This window comes from Leptonychotes weddellii, chromosome 14, assembly GCF_054177405.1.
Source record: "Leptonychotes weddellii isolate Sample4059 chromosome 14, ASM5417740v2, whole genome shotgun sequence".
Taxonomy (NCBI): domain Eukaryota; kingdom Metazoa; phylum Chordata; class Mammalia; order Carnivora; family Phocidae; genus Leptonychotes; species Leptonychotes weddellii.
Window position 1 is genome coordinate 4,769,743 of NC_138382.1, and position 23,605 is coordinate 4,793,347.

Consider the following 23,605-nt stretch of genomic DNA (forward strand, 5'->3'; position numbering starts at 1 on the left):
CATTCCGTCCATAGCTAATAGCTGGAATTCTGCTCAAAGGAAAGCTTTCCATTCTCCCTTGTTTGTGTATTTCTTTCCACGTGTCGTGTTTTCTATGCCATGTGGCTGCCATCTTGATGCGGGAATTGTCCGCAGTTAGGCCAGTGGTAGCCGCTTGCCCTGGTGCTTGCATCCTGCGGATGTGTTTCTCCGCTCCCGGCCTGAGACTTCCAAGTACGTTCGTACTGCCCTCGCCCCGGGTCTGGGATCAGCCGTTCCCTAAGGAGACCTGGTCCTCCTAGTGGATGATGCGATTCCGAAGCAAGTTCTTAGTGCTAGGTATGTGTTCTCCTTTGTATTTATCCTCTTTGGGATTTGTAGAGCTTTTTGAATTCATAGCTCGATGTTTTCTGTGACTTTTGGAAAATTATTGGCTGTTCTTTCTTCAGAACACTGCTTCTACTCCATTCCGTGTCCTCTTTTTCTGGGGCTACTGAGCCCCATACGTCTCTGACACGCATTTCTATATATCCCTTTTTCTTTCTGTGCTCCAATCCAGTTGCTCTATAATCTTCTCTTCTGCTGTGTTAAACCTTGGGGTAAACCATCCATTAAAGTTCTTACCCTCAGTTTTAAAAGGTTTCCATTGGACTCTCTGGTAAAATTCTTACTGTGTTCTTAAAATCCGTGTCTGGTGACTCTCATCTCTGAGTCACCTGGGTGTTTGGTTCTGTGGTGTCTCTCCGTCCCTTTTCCATCTTTTATGGTCATCATTTCAGTAGGAAAGCAATTTGATTATTTGTTTATAAAGTTATGAAAATGTTAATATTCTTAGATTCCCTGAAATACAGTGACACGATCTGCCCACATCAGTCAACGTTTGGTGAAATTTTGTTGTAAGAAACAATCTCCGAATCTCAGTGGATTACACAGCAAAGGCTTATTTCTCACTCATGACATTTATGTTCCTGACTCGCCGCAGTTCAGTTCCATGGTGGTTTTGTTATGTGTGTGTCATTCGTTCTGGGACCCAGGCTGAAGGAGAAGCCGCCGGTCAGAGATGGGGCGACATCACGGCCAGAGTTAGCAGGACGGAGGGATCGGGTGATGGACCCCAGACATCTCTCCCGTTCACAGTTCGTCCGCCGAAGCGGTTCCCAGGGCCACACCTGCAGTGAATGGGACGTGCTCCTTCCACAGGGATGCACGACAAGTGAATAACTGGGGGCAGTTACACAGTTTATCTCACTATCCCAAAGAAAAATCTCCCGCATTTGACAGAGCCATATATGCATAAAGATGTTAGTGCAGAATTATTAATAATGATAAAAAATATATAAACAATAATACAGAACTTCTGTATTATTTTCAGTGAAAAGTTTTACAGTTATTAAAATGATTATTGTAATATCTGGCGACTTAGGAGGAAGGGGTTAATATGTTAAAGCACGACGTAGAGTCTGTATGCCCCGTGGGTCCAGCTGTGTACACACACAACCGTATGTTTATAGGACGACTGAAGATGTAAGGATGAAAATAGTTGTCTTAGGATGATCGACTTTTGGGTAGTTCCTCATCTTTAAACTTTTTATAGTGCTGTTATTTTGTAATTAAAAATAATATTGTTTTCTGTGATTTCTCATTCTTCAAGTTTTAATACACACTTATCACAGAAATGTTAGAACAGAAAAAAAGATGAAAAAACCGAACTTTGGACCTGTGTCCCCAGACCACCGCAGTGACTGTTCCATGTGTGTTAAGAACAGCGCCACGTTACCTTGTGCTGTGTGCTCGTGTTCCTTCTAGGTCCTGAGAACCCGTGGCTGGTCCAAGCGTATGTTTCCGCCGCTAAACACCCGTTTGCTTCCGTGGTGGCTCAGGAGGTTTTTCAGAGTGGAATCATTCCTTCAGATACCGACTTCCGCATCTACAGGGATTTTGGGAACATTCCAGGTATTTTGTGTGTTATTGTGGGCCGTGGTGCGATAGTGATTAAGCAGAAGCGAGTTCTACTTGTTGGCAAGCCTGTGAGCAAACAGCGTATCCTGAGAGCACATTCTGTACGTGAGAGCTGTATATTCTGAGCCACTGAAACAGATTTCCAGATGTTTTTCTTTTCTTTTAAACTCTGGTCTAATTTTTTTTTTTTTTAAAGATTTTATTTATTTATTTGAGAGAATGAGACAGAGAGAGAGAGCATGAGAGTGGGGAGGGTCAGAGGGAGAAGCAGGTTCCTTGCTGAGCAGGGAGCCCGATGCGGGACTCGATCCCGGGACTCCAGGATCACGACCTGAGCCGAAGGCAGTCGCTTAACCAACTGAGCCACCCAGGCGCCCCTAAACTCTGGTCTGATTTAAACGCTTGCCTTTCCTAGAACATGTCGTCTTGCCCCACATGGTGGCAGCACGGGGGACAGCTGGTTAGCACTTCATTCCCCCCTGCCGAAGGTGGCCGTAGATCCTGGAGGGGTCTTTGGCTTTGTTGTCGTCTTGCTTTGCTAGCTGCTGGGCGGCTTGTACAGCTGACGAAGTTAGAGTTCGGCTCTGGCCCAGCAAGGGTGTAGACAGCAAAGTTCCCACGGCCTCCTAAGCTCTGTACGCCTGCCCCTTGCTGAGTGAGTTGGAAGGTCTCCCTGATGTGTGGACTTCCTCATTCTGTACCACAGCTCTGGGCTCTGTTAGACATTCATAAACGTGACTAAGCAATCACGCCACCGCTTTGACGTTTTGTCTCTTAGGAATTTAATGTGAGACAAATAGGCTTAAAGAAAGGTGGTTCTTCAGAGCAGAATGACGTTTTGTTTTTTTCTGCGTTTCTAGGAATTGACTTAGCTTTTATTGAGAATGGATACATTTATCACACCAAGTATGACACAGCGGACAGAATTCTGACAGATTCCATTCAGAGAGCAGGTTGGTATTCAAATGTAGACCCTTGATCTATGTTAAGATGGAACATCAGGGCTGACCTACAGACCCCTAACTATCATGTGGATGGTGCATTAGGGTCGCAGTGTGTGGTGTGCGCGAGCTGGGTGGGGCTTTGGAGTGAGAGAGATGAGGGGCTCGAGTTTTAGCCTTGAAGTCCAGGTTAGCCACCAGGAATGTAAGACTCTTCACTGTGAGGCACTGGAAGGAGAGAGCAGGCCCAGGGTGCGTGCGAGGGTGGGTGAGCGATGAGCATGTACCAGAATGGAAGCCAGGCTTGGAGGGGGCACCGGCGCGTGATAGGACAGCTTGCCCGGGTATAGAAAGTCACATCAGTCCAAGTTGGGTGGTGAGGGCAGGTGGGGGCGTTAGAGAACAGGGGTCAGGAAAACACAGGGGCCAGAGAAATCTGGAGTAGTCGGGGGTGGGGGGAGTCTGATGGGGAGCCTTAACGAAAGAGTTGATAGGATTTGGCACCGTGCAGAAGAGAAGGATGCTCCAGGCAGAAGCAGAGTGTGTGTGTGTGTGTGTGTGTGTGTATTGGTGAGTAGTGTCAGACTACAATCTGGGTGGAACTTGTACAAGAGCTGACCAGTTGGAAGGAAGGGACGAACCAGGCGGCCGGTGGCAGGGACGGCTGTGGAGTCTGAGGCCCAGCTGGCTGGGGAAAGATGGTGCCATTGACCCTGATGGGGACGTGGGAAGGTGACCTCACCCAGAGCAGTCGTGGAGAGGGGAAGGAGGCTGTCAGCTCTGTCACATCGACGGAGGGGTCGCTGAACCGGCCGGATGGAAGTACCCACATGGTGTTAGAGCTCTTGGCAGAACTGGGAATACAGGTTTGGGAATCAAAGGCATCGAGAAAACCACAGGAGCCTGGGGGCTGGGAATGGGCTGGGGAAGAGTGAAGCAAAGGTAGAGGACTCGACCGGAGCTTTTGGGGAAAACACGTTTGCAGGCAGACGGAGAAGCCAGTGACCGAAACGGCACGATAAGACAGTGTGGCGTCTCAGGGGAAGCGGAGCGAGTCAGGGCTGGGACGAGCGTGGGAGAACCACCCCAGTCACTGACGGCTTCTTCCCGCTCCTGCGTGAAAGTTCCGTGGGCTCTGGTGTGCCCGGCTCCGTGGCTGAGGACTCCAGGGTCACACTTGTGTTGTGTTTGGAAAGTCCCCTCCGAGCTTTCACCTTGCAGCTCTGGTGGTGCAGCTCCCCTTCCTCGGCCCTGAGCAGCAAGCACACAGGTGCTTTTCTAGGAGCATCTAGATAGAAATGCCTCCCCAACTTCTCAGACTCCATCGGCCGCCCGTGATGTGGCCCCGGGGGCCTCTCCTACCTGTCTGTATTCGTGTTTTAAATGAAATATAATTGACATTCCTCATTCCGAACACATGAGTAACCGCGTGTTTGGTGTGTGTGAGCTTCCTGAGGGGCTCGTGTCTCTTGGCTCGGCACTGAAATTCTGGTGTCTAGAGCAGTATTTAAGGTAGATGTTAAACGAATAGACTAAGAAACAGTCTTTGGGTTTGTCAGCAGTGAGGAAAGAGTGGGTCAGAGAACGGTTCTCATGGAAGGGAGAGGATGAAGGCCAGCTGGCTGAGCGTCTCTGTGGAGACGAGACAGAGCGGGTGCCCGGGCCTCTCTGAGACGTCTTGTGAGAACGGTGGGGGGACGGGGGGGAAGCTCTCCCTGTCTGCATTCTGTCAGTTGTGTGCTTACTCAGGCTGCGTGGTTTATGCACCTTCGTTCTCTTTCTCTTCTTTACTAATAGGCGACAACATTTTAGCGGTTCTTAAATATCTCGCTACATCCGATATGTTGGCTGCTGCTTCTCAGTATCGACACGGAAACATGGTCTTCTTTGACGTGCTCGGCCTGTTTGTTGTCGCCTACCCCTCCCGCGTCGGCTCGATAATTAACTCCATGGTGGCAGTGGCTGGCATGTTGTACCTGGGCCAGAAGCTGTTGCAGCCCAAACACAAGAGTAAGTATTTTCCTCTCAAACCGCAGTGCTGGCCTGGGTATAAGGATTTGCCTGAGGTTTTTCTAGTCTGTTTGCCTCTTTTCAAGAAGTCCAAAATTCTAAAGAAACCTAACTTCTGATGTATATTGTAAGACATTCCGAAGTGTGTATCAGGTGGATGTGCTCATTACATTTCTGGTCTCGGTGAAGTGGGGCTCTCTCTGCTTACGCCCGAGAAACGGTTTGTACAGATGACTGTTAGCGGACATGCCCATGAAGAGCTCTGGTCCGCACCACAGACCAGTGGTCAGGGCTCTGTCCTGACGTCTGACCCAGTTGGTCTCCTTCTGCTCGGAACGTTTCATGGTCCAGGCTGGTGTGTGTGGTTACCAGCCCGAAGGGGCAGGGGCAGACCACCCCGGTTACCTTGCACTCTCCTCCTCCCGGAGTCAGCTTCCCGGCCGGATGCCGGGTGGAACGTGGCCTTCCGTTCTTGCCGGTATTTCGATACACAGAACATCCCCAAAGGTGCTGAAGATTAAAGCTGAACTGCAGGACTTAGGTCTCTGAGTCTTTAGTGCCCACACTCTCAGCAACTGTTACTTGAATAGTTTTCGTTGTTCAAGTTTTTGACAAACCTGACCCCTGGGACATTTCAGTACTTTTCAGTGACAATGGTGAATTTTTTGTTTTACCGTTTGCCCCTTTACCTCCACCAACTGCGGTTGATTTGGTAAAGTTGGTGACGTCTGCTTTGTGCTTTGTCTGCATTAGCTGATAACTACATGAAGGACTTCTTCTGCGCACTTGGCATCACTCTGATAAGCTGGTTCACGAGCCTGGTCACCGTGCTCATCCTGGCGGTGTTCGTCTCCCTGGTTGGACAGTCCCTGTCGTGGTACAACCACTTCTATGTCTCCGTCTGTCTGTACGGAACTGCAGCTGTGGCCAAAATCGTACTCATACATACTCTCGCAAAAAAATTGTACTATGTGGTAAGTGTGAGGCATGTTTATTGATTTCTTTTTGCTGCCTTCAAGCATCGAAGACAGACTCAAGTGGGACTCGTTGTATGTGGCTTTCCAAGCGAGCAAACACGGTCTGGCACGATTGTAGGAAACTGGCTCCCAGAACTGTCTTTGGAGGGTTTTGGGGGGGGTTCTGGTGCCGCTGTAAAGCTGTCAGTGTTTGGGGGGGTTGTCTCCGCCTCTGCAGAGTCTGCTGCGCTCCGTCACCCCTGGGGGCAGGGCCGGGGCGCCCGCTGTCCCCCCCGCGCTCCGTCCCCCGTGCTCGGGCAGCTGGGGCACGGGGCATGGACACACAGGAGGCGTTTGCTGCCCTTTGAGCCACACCTAGACTCTTCTCTCCAGTTCCCTCCCCTTTCTTTAGCCCGTGTGGTGTTGATGCAGAGGCTGACCGCATCAGCCGTGGCTTGGGGTGGAAGCACGGGTGGGGGAGGGGAGAGAGGGTTCCGGAATGATTGCTGCTGACGTAGGGTTTCCATTGTATACGTTCGTTTGGTAAACAGAAAAGTAGAAATTAGGGCAAACTACAGTGAGAGTGACCCGTGGCTTCCAAAGATTTTCTGTGAGTTAAAGGGAAACTCTTTCTTAGTTCCGTTACTTATTTTCAAGACCGCCAACGCACCTGTTTTTTGTTTGCCCTGCTAGGGGTTAGCATGGACACACAGGGGATGGTGATCCAGATCTTTCCACGGGGATCTCTGGTGCCTGAATCTTGGTCTCCATTTCAGTTCACGTCTGGATGTGCTCTGTGGAGTGCGTCCTTGTTAACAGGCCTAGTGAAGGGAGGTTTTTGAAGTTAGCTGTTGGTTTATGGATGAGCTAATACTTGTATCTTAGTGGCTTCAGCTTCTAAAAAGAGGATGCCGTGGGGCTCAAGTTCACGTGCTTATTCGTAGGGCAGCGGTGTGTTAGAGCGTGGGGGGGGTGAGTGTGGCAGGGGGCAGGAGACAGAAAGGCCATTAGTAAAGTTCCAGTTACTTTGACTAATTTGTCTGATGATAAAGTTTGGGGCTGGACGCACCACAGGAAGGATAATGTGTTTCATTTCACAAATGCTCGGAGTGCTGGGTGGGCAGGCACGGTGCTGAGGCTGGTGGCAGGGAGATTCGTCAGCGCGTGGTCTCTTTCTTTGAGGGGCTCACAGCTTCATCTGGGCTTGCGGCGCTTGGGGATGAGTGGGAAGAGTGGCGTGTGCCCAGCGCTGCGGGACTACGGGGTGTGGAAGTTGGGAAAGCTTTGTGAAGGAGGCGGGGACACTGGAACTGGGTTTGTGAAGCGTGAGTGCAAGGGTGGCAGATAGAGAGCAGGTTGATGGGCAGTCAGAGGTGGGAGAGCACAAGATGCAGTTAGTTGGGTCACAGCCAAGAAGGTCCGTGTGGTGAAGACAAGGTTGATAACCGGACAAGTAGGCCAGCGGGAGGCTGCAGGAGGACTCTGAGAATCAGGGAGGCTGCCGTTAACCTGTTGCGAGCAGGACGGGGACTCCAGGGGCGCGGTGTGGGGAATGGCCGTGCGCAGGCCTGGCGGGAGGCGGGGGGAGGGGAACCAGGTTCCAGGGGCATCTGTGCGACCTTGGGCCACAGTTTGGGGGTTCAAGGTGTGGTCGGCGCTGCTGAGACCTGTGTCTTTAAACATGTGCTCGGTACGTGGCTTCAAATAGAGTCCTAAGAATTATTTTCCATTATTTTTAAAGACCGCGCATCCTCACGCTGTGGTGAACATCGAGAGGTGTCACAGCGCTGGCCCCTCATGTCTGAGGGGGTTTGTCCGAGGAGCCTGGACGGGTTTTGGAAACACGCGACTGAAACTGTTTTGAGCTCTCGAAGTACCACCCGGGGCCTGGGCTCTTCCGGTGTGGGGTCCCTGCGCTGAAATGATAACTTCCGTGTTTGCGTGAACAGAGCCCCCACGCGGCGGCGTTGGGACGTGTCAAGTTCTTAGGCGGCTCTCCTCTGAAGGACTCCAGGGGCTCTGCCGGAGTCCGCAGACCTCAAAGCCCAAAAGTAGGGATCAGATTTATGAATGCGCAAGCCGCAGGAATCCGGGGCGGGGGCCGGGCTGCACCGCAGGGCCAGGGAGAGGTGGAGAGGCCTTGGGAATCCGGCCAGACGCCGTGGCCGGGGCTCTCGAGGGGCTGCAGGTGGTTTCACAGCACCCGGGCCGCTCCAAGCAGGACCTTTCCCTCCTTGGCTTGAAGTTCTTTGGAAGTTGCGTAAATAGAAAAGCTCACAGGGGTGAATGTTTTTAGGAGGTTTGAGAGAATTTCCAAAGGTTACCATGAGCCCGGCGGACGGGGAGCACATACTGCACACAAGTCGGGATGTTCTCCCTCCGTCTTACTAAATGCCCCTTCCCAGGGCAGCCGTCCTGACAGCAGGTAGCTTCGTGAGCGTTTCCTTGACGTTTAAGACCACATGTAGCTCTTCTGAGCAGTGGAAGTGGTACTGCAACAGATTTTTGTGAGTGGCCACGTGTGAGGCTGCGGGTGTGTTTTTCTGTCTTTCAGAATGCCAGTGACCAGTATCTGGGAGAAGTATTCTTTGACACCTCGCTGTGTGTGCACTGCGTTTCCCTCCTGGCTCTCACGTACCGAGGACTGTGCTCGGCGTTTATTAGTGCCGTCTGGGTGGCCTTTCCCTTGCTCACAAAGCTCTGCGTGCACAAAGACTTGAAGCACCATGGTACGGTATTTGTTTTGATGCAAATGGGAAAATACCTTAAAATGCTTACGACGAGACTTGCAGGGACTGTTTCTTTTTTTTTCCCTTTGGTCTTTGGGGGTAGGCTTTCAAGATTGTTGCTGTTTGTTTTATTAAATGTTTAGATCACAGAGATTTTCATCCTGTACCTCATACCCCATGCCATGCTCGCGTTTACGAACACATTAGCTAACGATGTATTACATCCTCTGTTGCATTATTATCTGTATTTTATTGTCCCTGAATGAAAGCGTTCTGTTTCATGTACACTGGTACATAAAATCTGGATCTCACTGTAGAATTTCAGAGATGTGTGTTTTCTTTCTTGTTTTCCCTAGGTGCCCAAGGAAAATTTATTGCCTTTTACCTTTTGGGGATGTTTATTCCTTATCTTTATGCATTGTACCTCATCTGGGCAGTATTCGAGATGTTTACCCCCATCCTCGGGAGGAGTGGTTCGGAAATACCACCTGACGTCGTGTTGGCCTCCATTTTGGCTGGTTGTACCATGATCCTGTCTTCCTATTTTGTAAGGAAAAAACATTTAAATTTCTTTTCTTCTTCATTTTTTATATGTGTGTGACGAGTTTAGCTACAGTAGATTCTGTGAAATAGCGTTGCTTATACTTTATTGAGAAACACCTACACAAAAGAAATGGGGAATGTGTGTGTAGAATGTGGGTTTGGTGGTTAAAAAGATGTGAAATCAGGTGGTTTTGTTTTCTTTTGTTTTTAACCTCCTTGTCCTCCCAAGTCCTCTGGTTATATCTCTTCACAGCTCTCAAACTACCTGAATGTGAATTTGTAGAGTGCATACCAAGTAAGATCTGGTAGAAACTGCTTAGTGGTAGATTTTTATTTATTTTTGTTTATTTATTTTAAGGATTTTATTTATTTGGGAGAGAGACAGCGAGTGAGCATGAGCTGGGGTGAAGGGGGCAGAGGGAGAAGCAGAGTCCCCGCTGAGCAGGGATCCCGACGTGGGGCTCGATCCCAGGACCCTGAGATCATGAGCCAAAGGCAGACGCTTAACCGGCTGAGCCACCCAGGCGCGCCAGGTGGTGGATTTTTAGAATGACTCCTAATAGTGTGTTTTCAACTTTCCAATGAGAGGCAAATGTTAATAAATACACGGTAGTTTTATTAGTGCTCTTAGAGGTGGTGGAGGGAGGCTGAATCTGATGAGGCTTTTTCCATTATCACTTAACTGACTTCCCGGCTGCTAACACTGCAGAGTTCACTGATGGGGCCTGTCTCCTTGGGTGACGGACACTTAGGATGCAGCGTGTCACAGGCCTTGTCATTCTGCTCTGTTGGTGCTCTGCCCTGGTAGGCAGAGTCCTACCTTTGCCATCCCTGTTTCTCCTCCCCAGGATTCTGCAAAGGGAAGACCAGCTCCAATGTCTGAGCACGTTCCAGGCAGAGTTCTGCTCTGGGCATGGTGTCCTCAGACCCGGCCCCTCTCGTGGAGGCTGGTCTCTGTGGTGTGGCTCTTTTCGTTGGAATTCCCGAGAATAAGAAGTGATTACTGCATACCCATAGGTACCAAGATTTGCAGTTAGGGGACTAGATAGAAAAGGCAGTTGTGGGTTTACTCTAGTTCTTTCCTCCACAGAGATGATGCTGAGCCTTTCCACAGTGATACGGTGAAGGGCAGGTCATACGGGGTTAGGATTTAGAGACGGCATGTAAGGATACCACGTGCGTGCTCAGCACCATCCATGCAAGTCCCTTAAACAGGCACTGAGCAGCCGTGTGCCCTGGAGAGCGGTTCTTCTGCGGCTCTTGTTTGCGATCGTCTGAGCATTCCAGCCGTCTGGCCTTTAATATAATGATTCAGTCCTTACTGGTATTTGCAGCGGTGGGTGGAGAATTCTGAAATGTTCTTTGATGCCTCCAGGGTTTACCTCTTTGGATTTTAATGTTAAGCCTTCAAATTCTCTGTGCAGGTCGCTAAAGGGTTTGGCTGCTGTGAGGGCTGAAGGGGTCCGGGGTTCATCACGTGTAGATTAGGTTGCGATCCAGAGTCGGTGGAGTCATGAACTCGGTTCCCCTCCCCCCCCCCGTCGGTGGGTGAAAGCTGTCAGTGCTCAGCAGCGACGATCCAAATGTGGGGCTTTCACTTCCGTCTCATGTGCAACAGCCCAAGTTAAACCCTGACAACCTCACCGTGGAGACGCAAAATGAGCCCCGAGGAAGGGAATCCCGGAAACCATGGAGCGGGTTGAGGCGTATTGCCTTCTGAATTATATTTTAGTAGGAAAGCTTCCGGAGAGTGCCCCTGGGAAGACTTCGGCAGCTCGTTTACTTTTCACCAGAAGCCGAAGCGGCCGCTCCGCGCCTCGCCTCCGCGGGCGGCCTTGGGGCGGCGGATGAGCAGAGGCAGCGGGTCTCCGCCGCTGGGGGAGCTGAGTCGAACCGCCCGTCTCCAGAGTTGTTCTTCCAGTGCGCGGGGACTGACTGAGTCCGCTTGCAGGGAAGCAGTTAAGGGCCCGTCTGGTGGCGGGGCAGCCGGTGTCCTGGGGTTGTCCCGATGAAATGAGACTGCTGCTGAGTGACCGCGGGACACTCGGGAACAAGACCGCCAGCACCCAAGGAGCTGCAGAGACCCTTCTCGTGCTCTCTTCGTTTCATTTCACACGCATTTGGGAACCCAGTGATGGCCATGTCACACTTAGGGCAGAAAGAAGAGTGAAATCGAAGGTAGCAGCATCCAGACGCGTCGTCACTCGGGCCTCCCCCTCCCCGTGCTGTGACTGCATCTCGTTCGCCCCCGTTACCAGGCCCCCAGGAGACGCGCGGGAGGGGCGGCAGGCGAGCCTCGGGGTTTGAGGAGGGAAAGGGGGCGTGGGAGCGTGGCTTACGCCGAGGCGTTGGGACCGCGTAATGGCCGGGCGTGGGTGGAAGGAACCGCGGCCTAGGACAGGCGGGTCTTCTTTTGATAGGAGAGACTCCACCCTGAGCTGGGCAGTAGCGTTTTGCTGGCGCTGAGCCCGGCTCGGATGCTGGTGCATGGCCGCCTTACGGTCCTTCAATTCAGAGAGCGCAGCGTATGGTGGTTCTGAATGTTTGCCCGATTTCCCTTTTTCATCTCCGTTAAAGTCTCTCACGTTCATGCTCTGCTTAGCGACCCTGGAGGGTGGGTGATAAGGGGGAGGCGGCACTGGGGAGCTGGTCGTTGGGTCAGTGTGGCTCCTTCGGAAGCCCTGAGGGATCTGTGGGCGCTCCCCGTGAGTCACGTGTGTCCCCCACAGCTTTGGTTTCTGTGACTTCATGGCCACTAAAAAGCTAGTAGAAGCAGGTCTAGGATGTGCTAGATGCCCCTGCCCGAGGGCAGAGGCGCTGATAGGCTGTGTTGGCCCTGGTGACTCAGCCCCGAAGCGCCGGCCCACACGTGGCGTCCCGACGGTGCGTCTAAGTGCAAGTTCAGGGAAGCCAGCCCCGCGGCACGGTGCCAGAGCGTCAGGAGCGGAACCCGAGGCTCCTTGGGACCGGCTTGCTTGCGCTTACGCTCTGACCTCCGCTTCTTTAGCAAAAGCCTCATGTCATGATGTTTGGCGGAGAGATGGCGTCTACCGTACCGTGGTTGACGCGGGGCGTTGGCAGAATCCGAAGTAAAGTAAGGCCATGGTTTGACTGGTGCCGGGTCTCCATCCTGGTGTCTTTGCCGACGGAACCGAGAGCCCGTCTGCGTCCTTTCCTGTCTCGCCGGCCGGCTGCCTAGCACCGGCAGGGCTCCCGCCCGGGCCGCCAAGCCCCAAGGCGGCGCCGGTCCGCTGGGTGCGGTGTGTTCACAGCTGCCGGCAGGCGCTCCTCTCCATCGCTCGCTGACGCCCGGTACAGAGCCCGCGGTAACTGGCCTGTTTCTGTGTTCTGTGCTTTAGATTAACTTCATCTACCTTGCCAAGAGCACGAAGAAAACCCTGCTGACGCTGACCTCGGTGTGCGCAGTCACGTTCCTCCTGGTCTGCGGTGGCGCGTTTTTCCCGTACAGCTCTCATCCCGCCAGCCCGAAGCCGAAGAGGGTGTTTCTTCAGGTAAGAGCAGCTTCGTGTGAGGGCCTGGAGGGCAGCGCCTCGTGCGTGCGAGCTTCCCCAGGCGCCAGGAAGGCCAGCGGGCCCGACCTGTCTATTCACCTGTGCTCAGCTCTGGTGCGTGGGGCAGTGAGGAAAAGCCTGACCACCAAGAGGCTTGCTGATCCGCGAGACACGCTTCTCCCAAGGGACTGAACTAGACACGTCAGCTTGTTTTGTTAACTGTTCAAGTTATAAAAATGCCCCTACCTAGAAAAACAAGAGCAAGTATGTGCTGTGGAGTAAAGAGCTTTTAGAAGGACAGACTGTAAAAACGTCTGCAGGCGGAGAAAAAATCTGAATTCCACTGGTAAAATAAAACCGATATTTTAAAATGCTAATAAAAATCTTAGGTAGGGGCACCCCGGGGTGGCTCAGTCGGTGAAGCGTCTGCCTTCGGCTCAGGTCATGATCCTGGAGTCCTGGGGTTGAGCCCTGAGTCGGGCTCCCTGCTCGGCGGGGAGTCTGCTTCTCCCTCTGCCGCTCCCCCTGCTTGTGCTCTGTCAAAGAAATGAAAAAAATCTTAAAAAAAAAGGGGGGGGGGATCTTAGGTAGCCTTTGAGGTAGGATGTCATAATGAAAATAACAGTAACTTAGGGACGAGTAACAGGATTTAGAACTTCCGTGGATTTTAGGTTTTCAGCAAACTTTCTGAGGTTGGCGATATAACGCAGGAGAAAGAACTAAGCTGCCTTATTTCCAGTCATTCTCTTAGAGGCTGCGAAACAGAAAAGCCAACTTCAAACGGGGGCGTCTGGTCAGCTCGATCGGTAGGGCACACGACTCTGCGTCTCGGGGTCGTGAGTTTGAGCCCCACACTGGGCGTAGAGCCTACTTTACAAAAAAATCTTAAAGGAAAAGGAAGAAAAGCCAAGAGTCATGACTCAGGTAATCACTCATGGACTTGAATAGTAGGAACACTGGAATGTAAGTTATCAGGGAGGAGATACTGACAAAGGGCCAACTATTCCTTGTTTATAGTCCGGGAGGACACAGTGATATGCCTTATGTGACAAACTTGACAATTTACAAAACCTTGAGTGAAGAACAGCTCATTTTTAGGAGAGTCGATGTGTTTTCAGTGACTTACTAAATTTTTATAATTACATTAGTAGTAATTATAAAAAAAGGAAAAACGACATTTTATTTTTAAAAACTCCTGTTCTGATTTGTTTGCGGTTCTCTTCTTCCCCAGTGCTGGGAGTTGGCACACTTTTCCCGAAAAGGGTCGGGTAATAAAGACGTGGGGCTCTGCCAGCCACACGGCCTCCGTCACCGCCGTTTTGTGGAGCACGAGCGGCCGCAGCTGGTGTCTCCACGGGTGAGTGTGGCCTGTGCAAGCAGGGTGGTGGCCGTGTGGCCTGCGGGCCCCAGTTCCCCGGCCCCTGCCCTGCGCAGTCCTCTCTTCCTGCTGCGCTGGCTGGAGCACGTGGTGCCCACGTCTGTCGGCTGGGGACGAGCGGGGCTGTCTGCCTGCTCGGGACAGCTTCAGGCCGCCGTGAAAGGGAACAATGTGTGTGTGTCTCTATCGTAGATGTATTTGTTTTCAGCCTTCATCTAAATGGAGTTCTAATGTTTGTGTCTTTTGAATCTGAAATAGGTTTTCAGAAAAGTTTTAATAAAATTTAAATATATATATTTGTAAGAAATAATAAAACTGTGTGTATCCATCGTTGACTTTAAAGAACCTCAGCAGCGCCTGCTAAGAACCAGCGCCCCCTTCTTGATCCCCCTTCTTCCCCCGCCCTGCCCCACCCCCCCAGGAAATACGGTCTTGAAGTTTAACTATTACCTTTTCTGGGCCACGTACATATGGATCCCTAAACAGGAAGATACGGTTTGCCTCTCTAAGTGTGTTACAAAGCCGTACCTAACAGATACTCCTTTGTGACTGGCTGCGTGGGGCCCGCCAGCGTGGGAGAGGCCCCCACGTTGCCTCGCGTCACTGTGTTCAGTGATGGGGTTCACCTGAAGCCCCTTGTCCTGCTGGTGGACATTTGGGTTGTTTGCACCGTTTGCTACCACGGACGGAGCTGAGCCAGCGCTCCCGAACTTTGCCCACGTTTCTCTAAGGTCCCCCTGCAGGAGCGGGATGGCGGGCTTGACAGGTCTGTGCATGTGTAGGTGACGCTATGAGGTGGCTGTGCCCGCCTCGCCCCTGCCAGCAGCGTGTGAGGGGTTCTGTTGCTCCGTAGCCACATCGGTTCCTGGTTTCGTCACATTTACCCACTTTTGTTAATCTGCAGTGGGGATGCAGCTGAAGGGATTCAAGCCGTAGCTTTCTCCTCGGTCTGTTCTTTGCAGCATATGACTAGAACATTTCATGACCTGCACGGACACGTGATGAAACGGGACTCCGGGATATGGATCAATGGGTTTGATTACACGGGCATGTCTCACGTAACGCCTCACATCCCCGAGATCAACGATACCATCCGAGCTCACTGTGAGGAGGACGCACCCCTGTGTGGCTTCCCGTGGTATCTCCCGGTGCACTTCCTGATCAGGTTGGTCCCCTCGTGAGCTGCTGTCGCCGGGGGTGCGTCTGTCTCGAGTCCTGTCACTGTGTGCCTGCCTCACTATTTACGCGGGTAACCCAGACGTCACGTGTCATGCGTGCTGTGTTCTCCGTCCCTGCCCGAGTGGGATAAAGCACTCAGAAGCTTACTGTTGCTTTTTCAAATTTAGGAAGTCTGTCCTGTAGAAGCCCGAGCACTTAGAAAGGCTGGCCCGAGAGATAGCAGCGAAGCTTTCGCTTCAGATCGTTTCATTTCTGGGACAATTTCGTGGTTTGGTGGGAAAGGGCTGGATAAGAAGGAACAGGATGGGTAGTGGAATCAAGATCACCTGGAATGTTCTTACTTTGGGCAAGGTTTTATTACACATTAACGGGCTTTTAGAGTCATTAGCATGGTTTATTCTGCCCAGCAGAGATTGTTTTCATACCCAGAATGTGAGTCGTATATTCGGACTCACTTCCATGAGTCAGAGATAGCTGTCAACTAAAATTAAGCATCCTAAATATTGAAGCTACCTTTCCAAATAGGAAAAATTGGTATCTTCCTGCCCCAGAAGTTTCTCCAGGAGATCCTGCTCATTTCAGACTCGTGTCCAAAGAACAGACACCCTGGGATTCTGTGAAGCTGACGTTTGAAGCCACAGGTAAGTGACAGGACAGTGCTTTCTTCTTTCACTTCCTAACATTCTTAAGTATGTATTGTTTTCCTTAAATGATAGTGACTAGCGACTTAGGAGGAACTTAGTGTTTCTAAGAGCACTTGAAGCTCATTAAGACTTTTTTAGAGTGGTTTTAGGTTTACAGAAAAATTGAACAGAAAGCAGAGCTCCCCGCCGCCCCACGCTTGCCTTATCATCATCTTGCCTTGGAGTGTGGTGTATTTCCTAAAACGGATGAGCCAGTGCTGATACATTATTAGTAATTGAAGTCCCTGGTTTACATTAAGGCTCAGTTCACTCTTGTGTTGCATAGTTCTGGGGGGGTTTTGGACAAATGTGTGATGTCGTGTCCCCACCGTATCACACACAGTAGATTCTTGGCCCTGAGCCTTCCCGGTGCTCCCCCAATTCATCCCTCCTTCCCACTCCCTCTGGCCAACGCTGACTTTGTTAGTTTCTTTTTTTCTTTTTAAAGATTTTATTTATTTATTTGAGAGAGAGAGAATGAGAGACAGAGGGCACGAGAGGGAAGAGGGAGAAGCAGACCCCCCGCCGAGCAGGGAGCCTGATGCGGGACTCGATCCCGGGACTCCAGGATCATGACCTGAGCCGAAGGCAGTCGCTTAACCAACTGAGCCACCCAGGCGCCCCTGACTTTGTTAGTTTCTACTGTTTCTGCTCTTCCAGAGTATCCTATAGCTGCAGTCATATGATTTGTAGCCCTTCCCACTTAGCATATGCATTTCAGAGCCTTCATGTCTTAGGGGCTCGAGAGCGCTCTTCTTTTTACTGCTCAGCAGCGATATGGACGTGCCCCAGTTCGGCCGTTCCCCTGCTGAAGGACAGGCTGCTTGGTTGCTTTTGGCAAAGCTGCTGGAAACATTTGTTTGCAGGTTTTTGTCTAGGCATGTTTTTAACTCACCTGGATAAAAACCTAGGCGTATGGTTGCTAGATTGTGTGGCTGGCCTGTATTTACCTTTGTCAGAAGCTGCCGGGCTCTGCGAGCGCGTCTGCACCCTGTGCACTCCCGGCTGCCCCTGGCGATTCCGGCCGCTCTGACAGAGCAGTAGGGGTGTCTCCCTTTCCGTGTGTGGTTCCCTCCTGACCCACGGTGTGCAGCATCTTCTCACAGGCTCCTGCCGTGTGTGTCACCCCCGGGGACGTGTCTGTGTATTAACTGGGTGGTGTGATTGCTGTTGTTGAAACTGAAGAGTTCTCTGTGCATGTGGATAGAAGTCCTTTCTATCAGATAAGTGATTTGCAAATATTTTCTCCCAATCTGGTAGTCTTTTCATTCTCTCAAGAGTGTTTTTAAATTTAATGAAGTCCAGTGTAATCAGTTTGTCTTTCATGAGTCATGATTTTGCTGTCATGTCTAAAAGTCACTGCCAAACCCAGGGTCTCTGGATTTTCTCTGCTGTTACCTTCTACAGTTTAGTGTTTTCTATTTAGATCCACGAGAGATCCATTCTGAGTTAATTTTTGTGAAAGGTGTAAAGTCTGAGGGTTGGATTCTTTTTTTTTTTTTTGCATGTGGATTTCCAGTTGTCCCACTATCATTTGTTGAAGACTGTTGTACCTCCGCTGAACAACTCTGTTGCGTTGTCAGACATCAGTTGGCTGTATTTGTGTGCGTCTATTTCTGGGCTGTCTGTTCCGTTTACTTATTATCTGTTTCTCTGTTTTGTCATTACGGTGCACTCTTGATCGAGTCTTGAAGGTGGGCAGTATCTGTCCTCTCCAACTTTATTCTTCTTCAGAATATTGCATGTCTTTTTCTTTCCATATATCAATTTGTCACGATGCACAATAGAATTTCCTGGGATTCTGATTGGAATTTCATTGAAATCTACAGATCACATTGGGTAAATGACATCTTAATATTTTTTCCTATCCATGACATGGAATGTCTCTCCATTTATTTGTATCTTGTTTTCTTTCATCAGAACTATATTTTGTGGTTTTCCTCATATAGATTCTGTACAACTTTTGTTAGATTTGTACTTAAGTATTTCATTTTGGGGGATGCTAATGTAAATAGTATTTTTCATTGATGGTATATACGAAAACAACTGATTTTGTTTATTAACTTGATATCCTGCAACCTTGCCATAATGGTTTATTAGTTCCAGGAGAGTTTTTTTTGTTGATTCTTTGGGATTTCCTACATAGATGATCACGTCACCTGCAAACAAAGACTTTATTTCTTCCTTCCCAATCTTTTTTATCTTTTATTACCTTTTCTCGTCTTACTGCATTACCTAGGACTTCCAGTACTGTGAAAAAGAGTGCTACGAGGAGTAATAAGAGTGGGGATCGTTGTCTTGTTCTTGGTCTTAGTGGGAAAGCGTCTGCATTTTTACCGAGTATCACGTCAGCTGTAGGTTTTCTGTAGATGCTCTTTCTCAGGTTGAGGAAACTCCCCTCTGTTTTTAGTTTGCTGAGCTTTGCCTCTGAATGGATGTTGGATTTTGCTTTTCTCTTTCCTGATGTGACCAGGTGATTTTTCTTCATTAGCCTGTTGGTGTGATGGATTACATTAACTGATGTTCAAAGGCTGACCCAATCTTGCATACACGGAATAAATCCCCCCTGGTTGTAGTATATAATTCTTTTTACACAGTGTTGGATTTGATTTGCTATGCTAATATTATGTTGAGGATTGGTTCTCTTTCTCTGGAGAACTCTTAACACAGGAAGTTCATTTTTAAGAAGTCCCTGCTACTCTTCACTTTGTACCATTCTTGAGCTTCATGTAAGTAGTCTTCCCGTACGTAATATTCTGGGTCTGGGTCATTAAGCATGTTGTTGGTTCCCCACAAGGAGTCCATGAGAATTCCAGCTTTGCCACATTCTCGCCACTGTTTGCTGTTCTTTTCCATCGAACCATTGCCGTGGGGCATTTAGCAGGAGCTCTTGCTGTTCTCTGGTAGCTAATGATGTGGAGCACTCTTCCAAATGCTTATTGGAAGATACTCAGTTACCTTGCTTTGTTTCCTTTTCCCTTTTAAAAATTGGACTTATTGACTTGCAGGAGTGCGTATGTTCCAGATCATAGTCCTCTATCAGATATGTATGTATCAGATTCCGAGATTTTCTTGTCCATTCATTTTCTTTAATGGGGTCATTTGATGTGCCTAAGTTTTAAATTTTTATGAATTCCAATTTATCAGGTTTTTCTTTAGAATTAGTACTTTGTGTGTCCTCTCTAAAAAAAAAAACCTTGTCTACCCAGAGGTCACAAAGATAGACTCATGTTTCCTTCTAGAAGCTTCATGGCTTTAGCTGTTATGTTTAGGCCTATAATATACCTGGAATTAATTTTTATGTACGGTGTGAGGTAGAGGTCACGGTTCTTTTTTTTCTTTATGGATATCTGGTTGTTCTAGCATCATCTCTTGAAGAGATTTACCTTACCCAATTGAACTGCTTTGGCATCTTTGTCAAAATTATTTGATTATATATACCTCAGCTTTGCACACTTTTTTACCGAACTTTCTCTTTCACAAGTAGCTTGCTTGGTTTTTGTATTTTTTGGTGACTGTAGCCGTCGTCATATTTACTGTAAAAAGTAAATATATTGTGCTAAGGCATAGCTCATTCAGTTGAACACAGAAGGGACTTGAAAATCTAGTATGGAAAACTGGAGGAGGACACAAGATGGTGGTAGTGAGATCATAAAATTTGGTAGTTAACCAAGGGAATGAAGCACTTACAGGGAATTAAGTGCCTCAGCTGATGCTTTCAAAGGCGGATACTTTTGTTTTCTCTAGGCTTTTAAAATTTAATTGGAAATAAATTTATTTTGCACCAGCCGGTTTTCTTGTTCATGCCAATAATTATTTCTGATTTTTATTTAATCACCAGCTTGTAAAAAGGGAGCACAGGAAAAGCCAAACCTTTCTCTATCCTTTATGCACAATTTGGAGAATTCCAGTAAAATTCAGGTTCCTGGCAGGCAAGTTAGTTACACATCTACTGCCCTGTGTTTTGTGATTATAAATGTCATGAAATCAGAAAAAAAAAATATTTGACCGTATACGTGTGGGTCTGTTTGTGTACCTGTTACCACATTTTATAATTTTTGTTTTTCAGGATTTTCCTTGCTATTTTTGCATGTTTGTTTTTCCATATGAACTTTAGGATTATAACTCTGACATAAAACTTACTGTTTATTGGTATTTTGGGGAGTGTCATAATTTATAAATTAAGGAGAGCTGACATAATATTGTCACCCTATCCAAGAACTGGGAATGTCGGCTTTTCATGTGTTCGCATCTACTTTTGTGTCTTTCAGGAGTGTTAATAAGATTTTCCTCATCTAGTTTTTGTTGCTATTATAATTGGGGTTTTCTCTACCATTATGTTTTCTTAACTGGTTACATTTTGTATGTGTACACTTTGTATGTCAGTTTTGTATCTTGCTACCTCACTGAATCTTTTACTTTGTGAGTTAATCATTGCTTCTCTAGAGTTCCCCAGGTATACTAGGAATTGCCAATCCTTAAATGGCCAGAGATAGGAAATACTTTGGGCTTTGCTATATGTCCCTGTTGTGGATTTTTTATTAACTGCTTTTTTTTCTTTTTTTTAAGATTTTATTTATTTGAGAGAGAATGAATGAGCAAGCACGACTGGGGGGAGGGGCAGAAGCAGACACAGGGCTCGATCCCAGGACCCTGGGATCATGACCTGAGCTGAAGGCAGACGCTTAACCAACTGAGTCACCCAGGCGCCCCTTAACTGCTTTTTAAACATATAAAAACCATTCTTAGCCTGAGAGCCTTACAAAAACAGACCTCAAGTCTAGCTTGTTGACTATTGTGTATCGTCTGCAAATACAGTCTTTCTTCTTTACCCGTCCTTAGGCCTGTAATTGGTGTGTTAGTGGTTGATGTTGCTCGTATGGTGTGGACGTGGTGAGTGGGCGTCCCTGCTTTACGTAGCGCACAGATGTCTAATGTTTCCAGCGTGTGAGAGGTGAGCCTTAGGCAAGCATTTATCAGCAGTCATGTCTTGAATGTTTTTATAAGGAATGGGTTTTAATTTTGGGAAAGTCTATTTTCAGCATCAGTAAAGATAATCCTAGGATTTTTCTTCCTTGGGTCTTTTGATACGGTGTTTTCCACTAGGCCATGGCTTGTTACTTTCTTTGCGTGATGTTGGATTTAATACTCAGGAGTAATATTGGTCCATGTTTATTTTTTTTGGTACTCTTTAATCAGATTTAGGTATGTGTTACACATTATAAATGTATAAACATCATGAAAATGGTTAACTTGTCCTTCGTTTCGAATGCCTTGGAACAGTTTTGGAAGCATTTAATGATCTGGTTGAAAAGTTGGCTTACATTGCTCTCTGAAACCATCTGGTCATGGTGTTTTTTTGCAGGGGTAGTTTAACTTGTTCTTGGGAAGTTGGTCTGCTTAAGATTTGTGTCTCTGTTGTACAGTTTGAGTAATCTATTTTCCTTAAAAAGTATCCATTTCATCTGGTTTCCAAATTTAATAGTATAGAGGTCTGCAGAGTAGTCACATGTGATTTTAAACATTTCTTCTGTTTACTTTTCTTATTCTTTTTGTATACTTGTGTTTTCTTTACTCCACTCCCCTTCCCCTGCCGCTTTCTTAGCCAGGTTAGCTAGTAATTTTAAAAAAGAACAGATTTTTTCACTAAGTTACAGCGGTTTAGTTCTATTCTCATTCTTTTGTTGATTTCTGCTTTTTGCTTTATCTGTAACATTTCCTTGTTTTTTGTTCTCTTTGTTGTACTTCTTAAATTTTGATTTAAATTTCATTTAAATACATGAAAAAACATTTATTACAATGGATTTTCCTCTTATCGCTGCTTTTACATGTTTACGGTAGTTTAATATAAAAATTTTTTGTAAACAATGAAAATACTACATAATTTTTGTTCAGATTTCTTCTTTAACCCGTCTTTTATAAATTTATTTTTAAGGATTTATTTATTTGAGAGAGCATGCCCCAGGGGCGGGAGGGAGAGGCAGAGGCATAGAGAGAATCCCAAGCACACTCCCTGCTGAGCAGCAGGAAGCCCGAAACAGACTTGGTCACACGACCCATGAGAGCATGACCTGAGCGGAAGCCAACAGTCAGATGCTGAACCTACTGAGCCACCCTGAGTCTTTTAATTTCTAGGTAGGAGGCCATTTTGTTTTATTGATAATTTTAAGTTTTACCAAATTACAATCAGTGTTACTTATATTTCAATTTTATAGAACCGGTATTTCCTTTAAAAGCTCAAAGTTTATGAATGTTTTGTGCCCACTGTACATGCCTGATAATGCAGAATTTGTCTTCTAAAGTTGGATATATATATCCATATGATCTATTTCAGGGATCATTTGTTTTGGTCTTTTTATATCCTTTTTGTTCAACTGATGTTTTGTAGGACAGTGGACTATTACAGTCTCTTACTTGTGTCTGGCTGCCATGTGTATCTTTTTGCATCTCCTGTAGTTTTGCTTCATCAAGCACTTGCTGTCAGTCACTTGATGCACAGAATTCACAATTTCATATCACTGTCAATTAAAGCTTTTAGTATTAAAAAGTGTCTTTTTACATGTAATGCTTTTGTCTTGAATCCTGGGGTTTTTTTCCTGAGATCAAAGAGGTCTTTTTCTCTAAAAGATTTTATTTGAGAGCGAGCATGTGCAGTGGGGAGGGGTAGAGAGAGGAGCAGGGAGCCCCGATGTGGGACTCGATCCCAGGACCCTGGGATCATGACCTGAGCCAAAGGCAGACGCTTAACCAACTGAGCCACCCAGGCACCCTAAAAGAGATCTTTTTAAAAACTGTGTCCACTTTGTTCATACGGTTATTTTTACCCTTTCTGAATCTCTCAAGTATATTTCTTGAATACGGCAGATGATTGGATCTGGCTTTTTAAGCCAAGTTGAAATTTTTTCTCCTAGTTGATTAGATCTATTCACATTTACTTTCAATTTTGGTCTCCACTTTGTGCTTTATTTGCTATATTCCTTTGTTAAAGAACAGGTTCTCTTTGCTCTTTAAACTAAAAAGAATATTTTCTGGCATTTAGGAAAGTTTTTTTTGTTTTGACCACATTTCATGTAACCCTTTACTGTCTGTTTTTAGTGGCTTTAACCCTGTGAGTCTCTACAACTCTGTTCCTCGCTGCCTCTCCATGTTGACTGCATTATATCTTGGGCTTCCACCCTTACTGGACCACTGCCCTGGTAACGTGTTTGGGTCTATTAAAATCCTATCTATTCTTTTGCTACAGTTCTTGAAGTTACCGCTTGGCTAGATGAAGCTTATTCCCTAGATTTCTGAAGGACTCACGTGCGCTAGGTTCTTGTAGGTTTCAACGACAGGTTTCCTCATTGTAAATTCTGTGCCTTTTTTGCTGGAGCTCGTTACTTCCCCCGGCTGATGCCACGGGGTGGAGGTGCAAACCAGAACCTCTGGTAGGTCTGTAGTGAGTATCTGGAAGGTGACATGAGGCATGTCCTTCAGAGGCTGGTTTGGTGGCACATTAACTGCTTAAAAGATGAACTCTTCCTCTTACCTTACAGGACCGAGCCACATGTCCTTCTACGTTCGAACCCACAAAGGGTCAACACTCTCCCAGTGGTCTCTTGGCAATGGCACCCCGGTCACAAGTAGAGGAGGGGACTACTTCGTATTTTACTCCCATGGGCTCCAGGCCTCTGCATGGCGGTTCTGGATAGAAGTACAGGTGGGAATTTCCCTGCATTGCTGCTGTCACTGATCAG

The 23,605-nt window shown here is 47.7% G+C and overlaps 1 protein-coding gene and 1 long non-coding RNA gene across 3 annotated transcripts in view; one reads left to right on the top strand and one right to left on the bottom strand.

Moving 5' to 3' along the window:
• Positions 1-23,605, top strand: part of ERMP1 (endoplasmic reticulum metallopeptidase 1) — a 42,716-nt gene that overhangs the window by 16,135 nt on the left and 2,976 nt on the right. The window contains exons 5-14 of one of the 2 annotated variants that reach the window (XM_081802776.1): positions 1,786-1,932; positions 2,799-2,891; positions 4,677-4,889; positions 5,643-5,863; positions 8,400-8,574; positions 8,931-9,121; positions 12,477-12,629; positions 14,970-15,172; positions 15,712-15,827; positions 23,405-23,568. In XM_081802776.1, the coding sequence (XP_081658902.1) occupies positions 1,786-1,932; positions 2,799-2,891; positions 4,677-4,889; positions 5,643-5,863; positions 8,400-8,574; positions 8,931-9,121; positions 12,477-12,629; positions 14,970-15,172; positions 15,712-15,827; positions 23,405-23,568 (1,676 nt within the window). The remainder of the gene's footprint in view (positions 1-1,785; positions 1,933-2,798; positions 2,892-4,676; positions 4,890-5,642; positions 5,864-8,399; positions 8,575-8,930; positions 9,122-12,476; positions 12,630-14,969; positions 15,173-15,711; positions 15,828-23,404; positions 23,569-23,605) is intronic. The other variant, XM_081802777.1, reaches the window with a different exon arrangement.
• Positions 14,967-23,407, bottom strand: LOC145716970 (uncharacterized). The gene is made up of 2 exons (XR_014139918.1): positions 16,483-23,407; positions 14,967-16,273 (listed from the first exon to the last, which is right to left on the bottom strand). It is a non-coding gene; the product is annotated as an uncharacterized LOC145716970 (long non-coding RNA).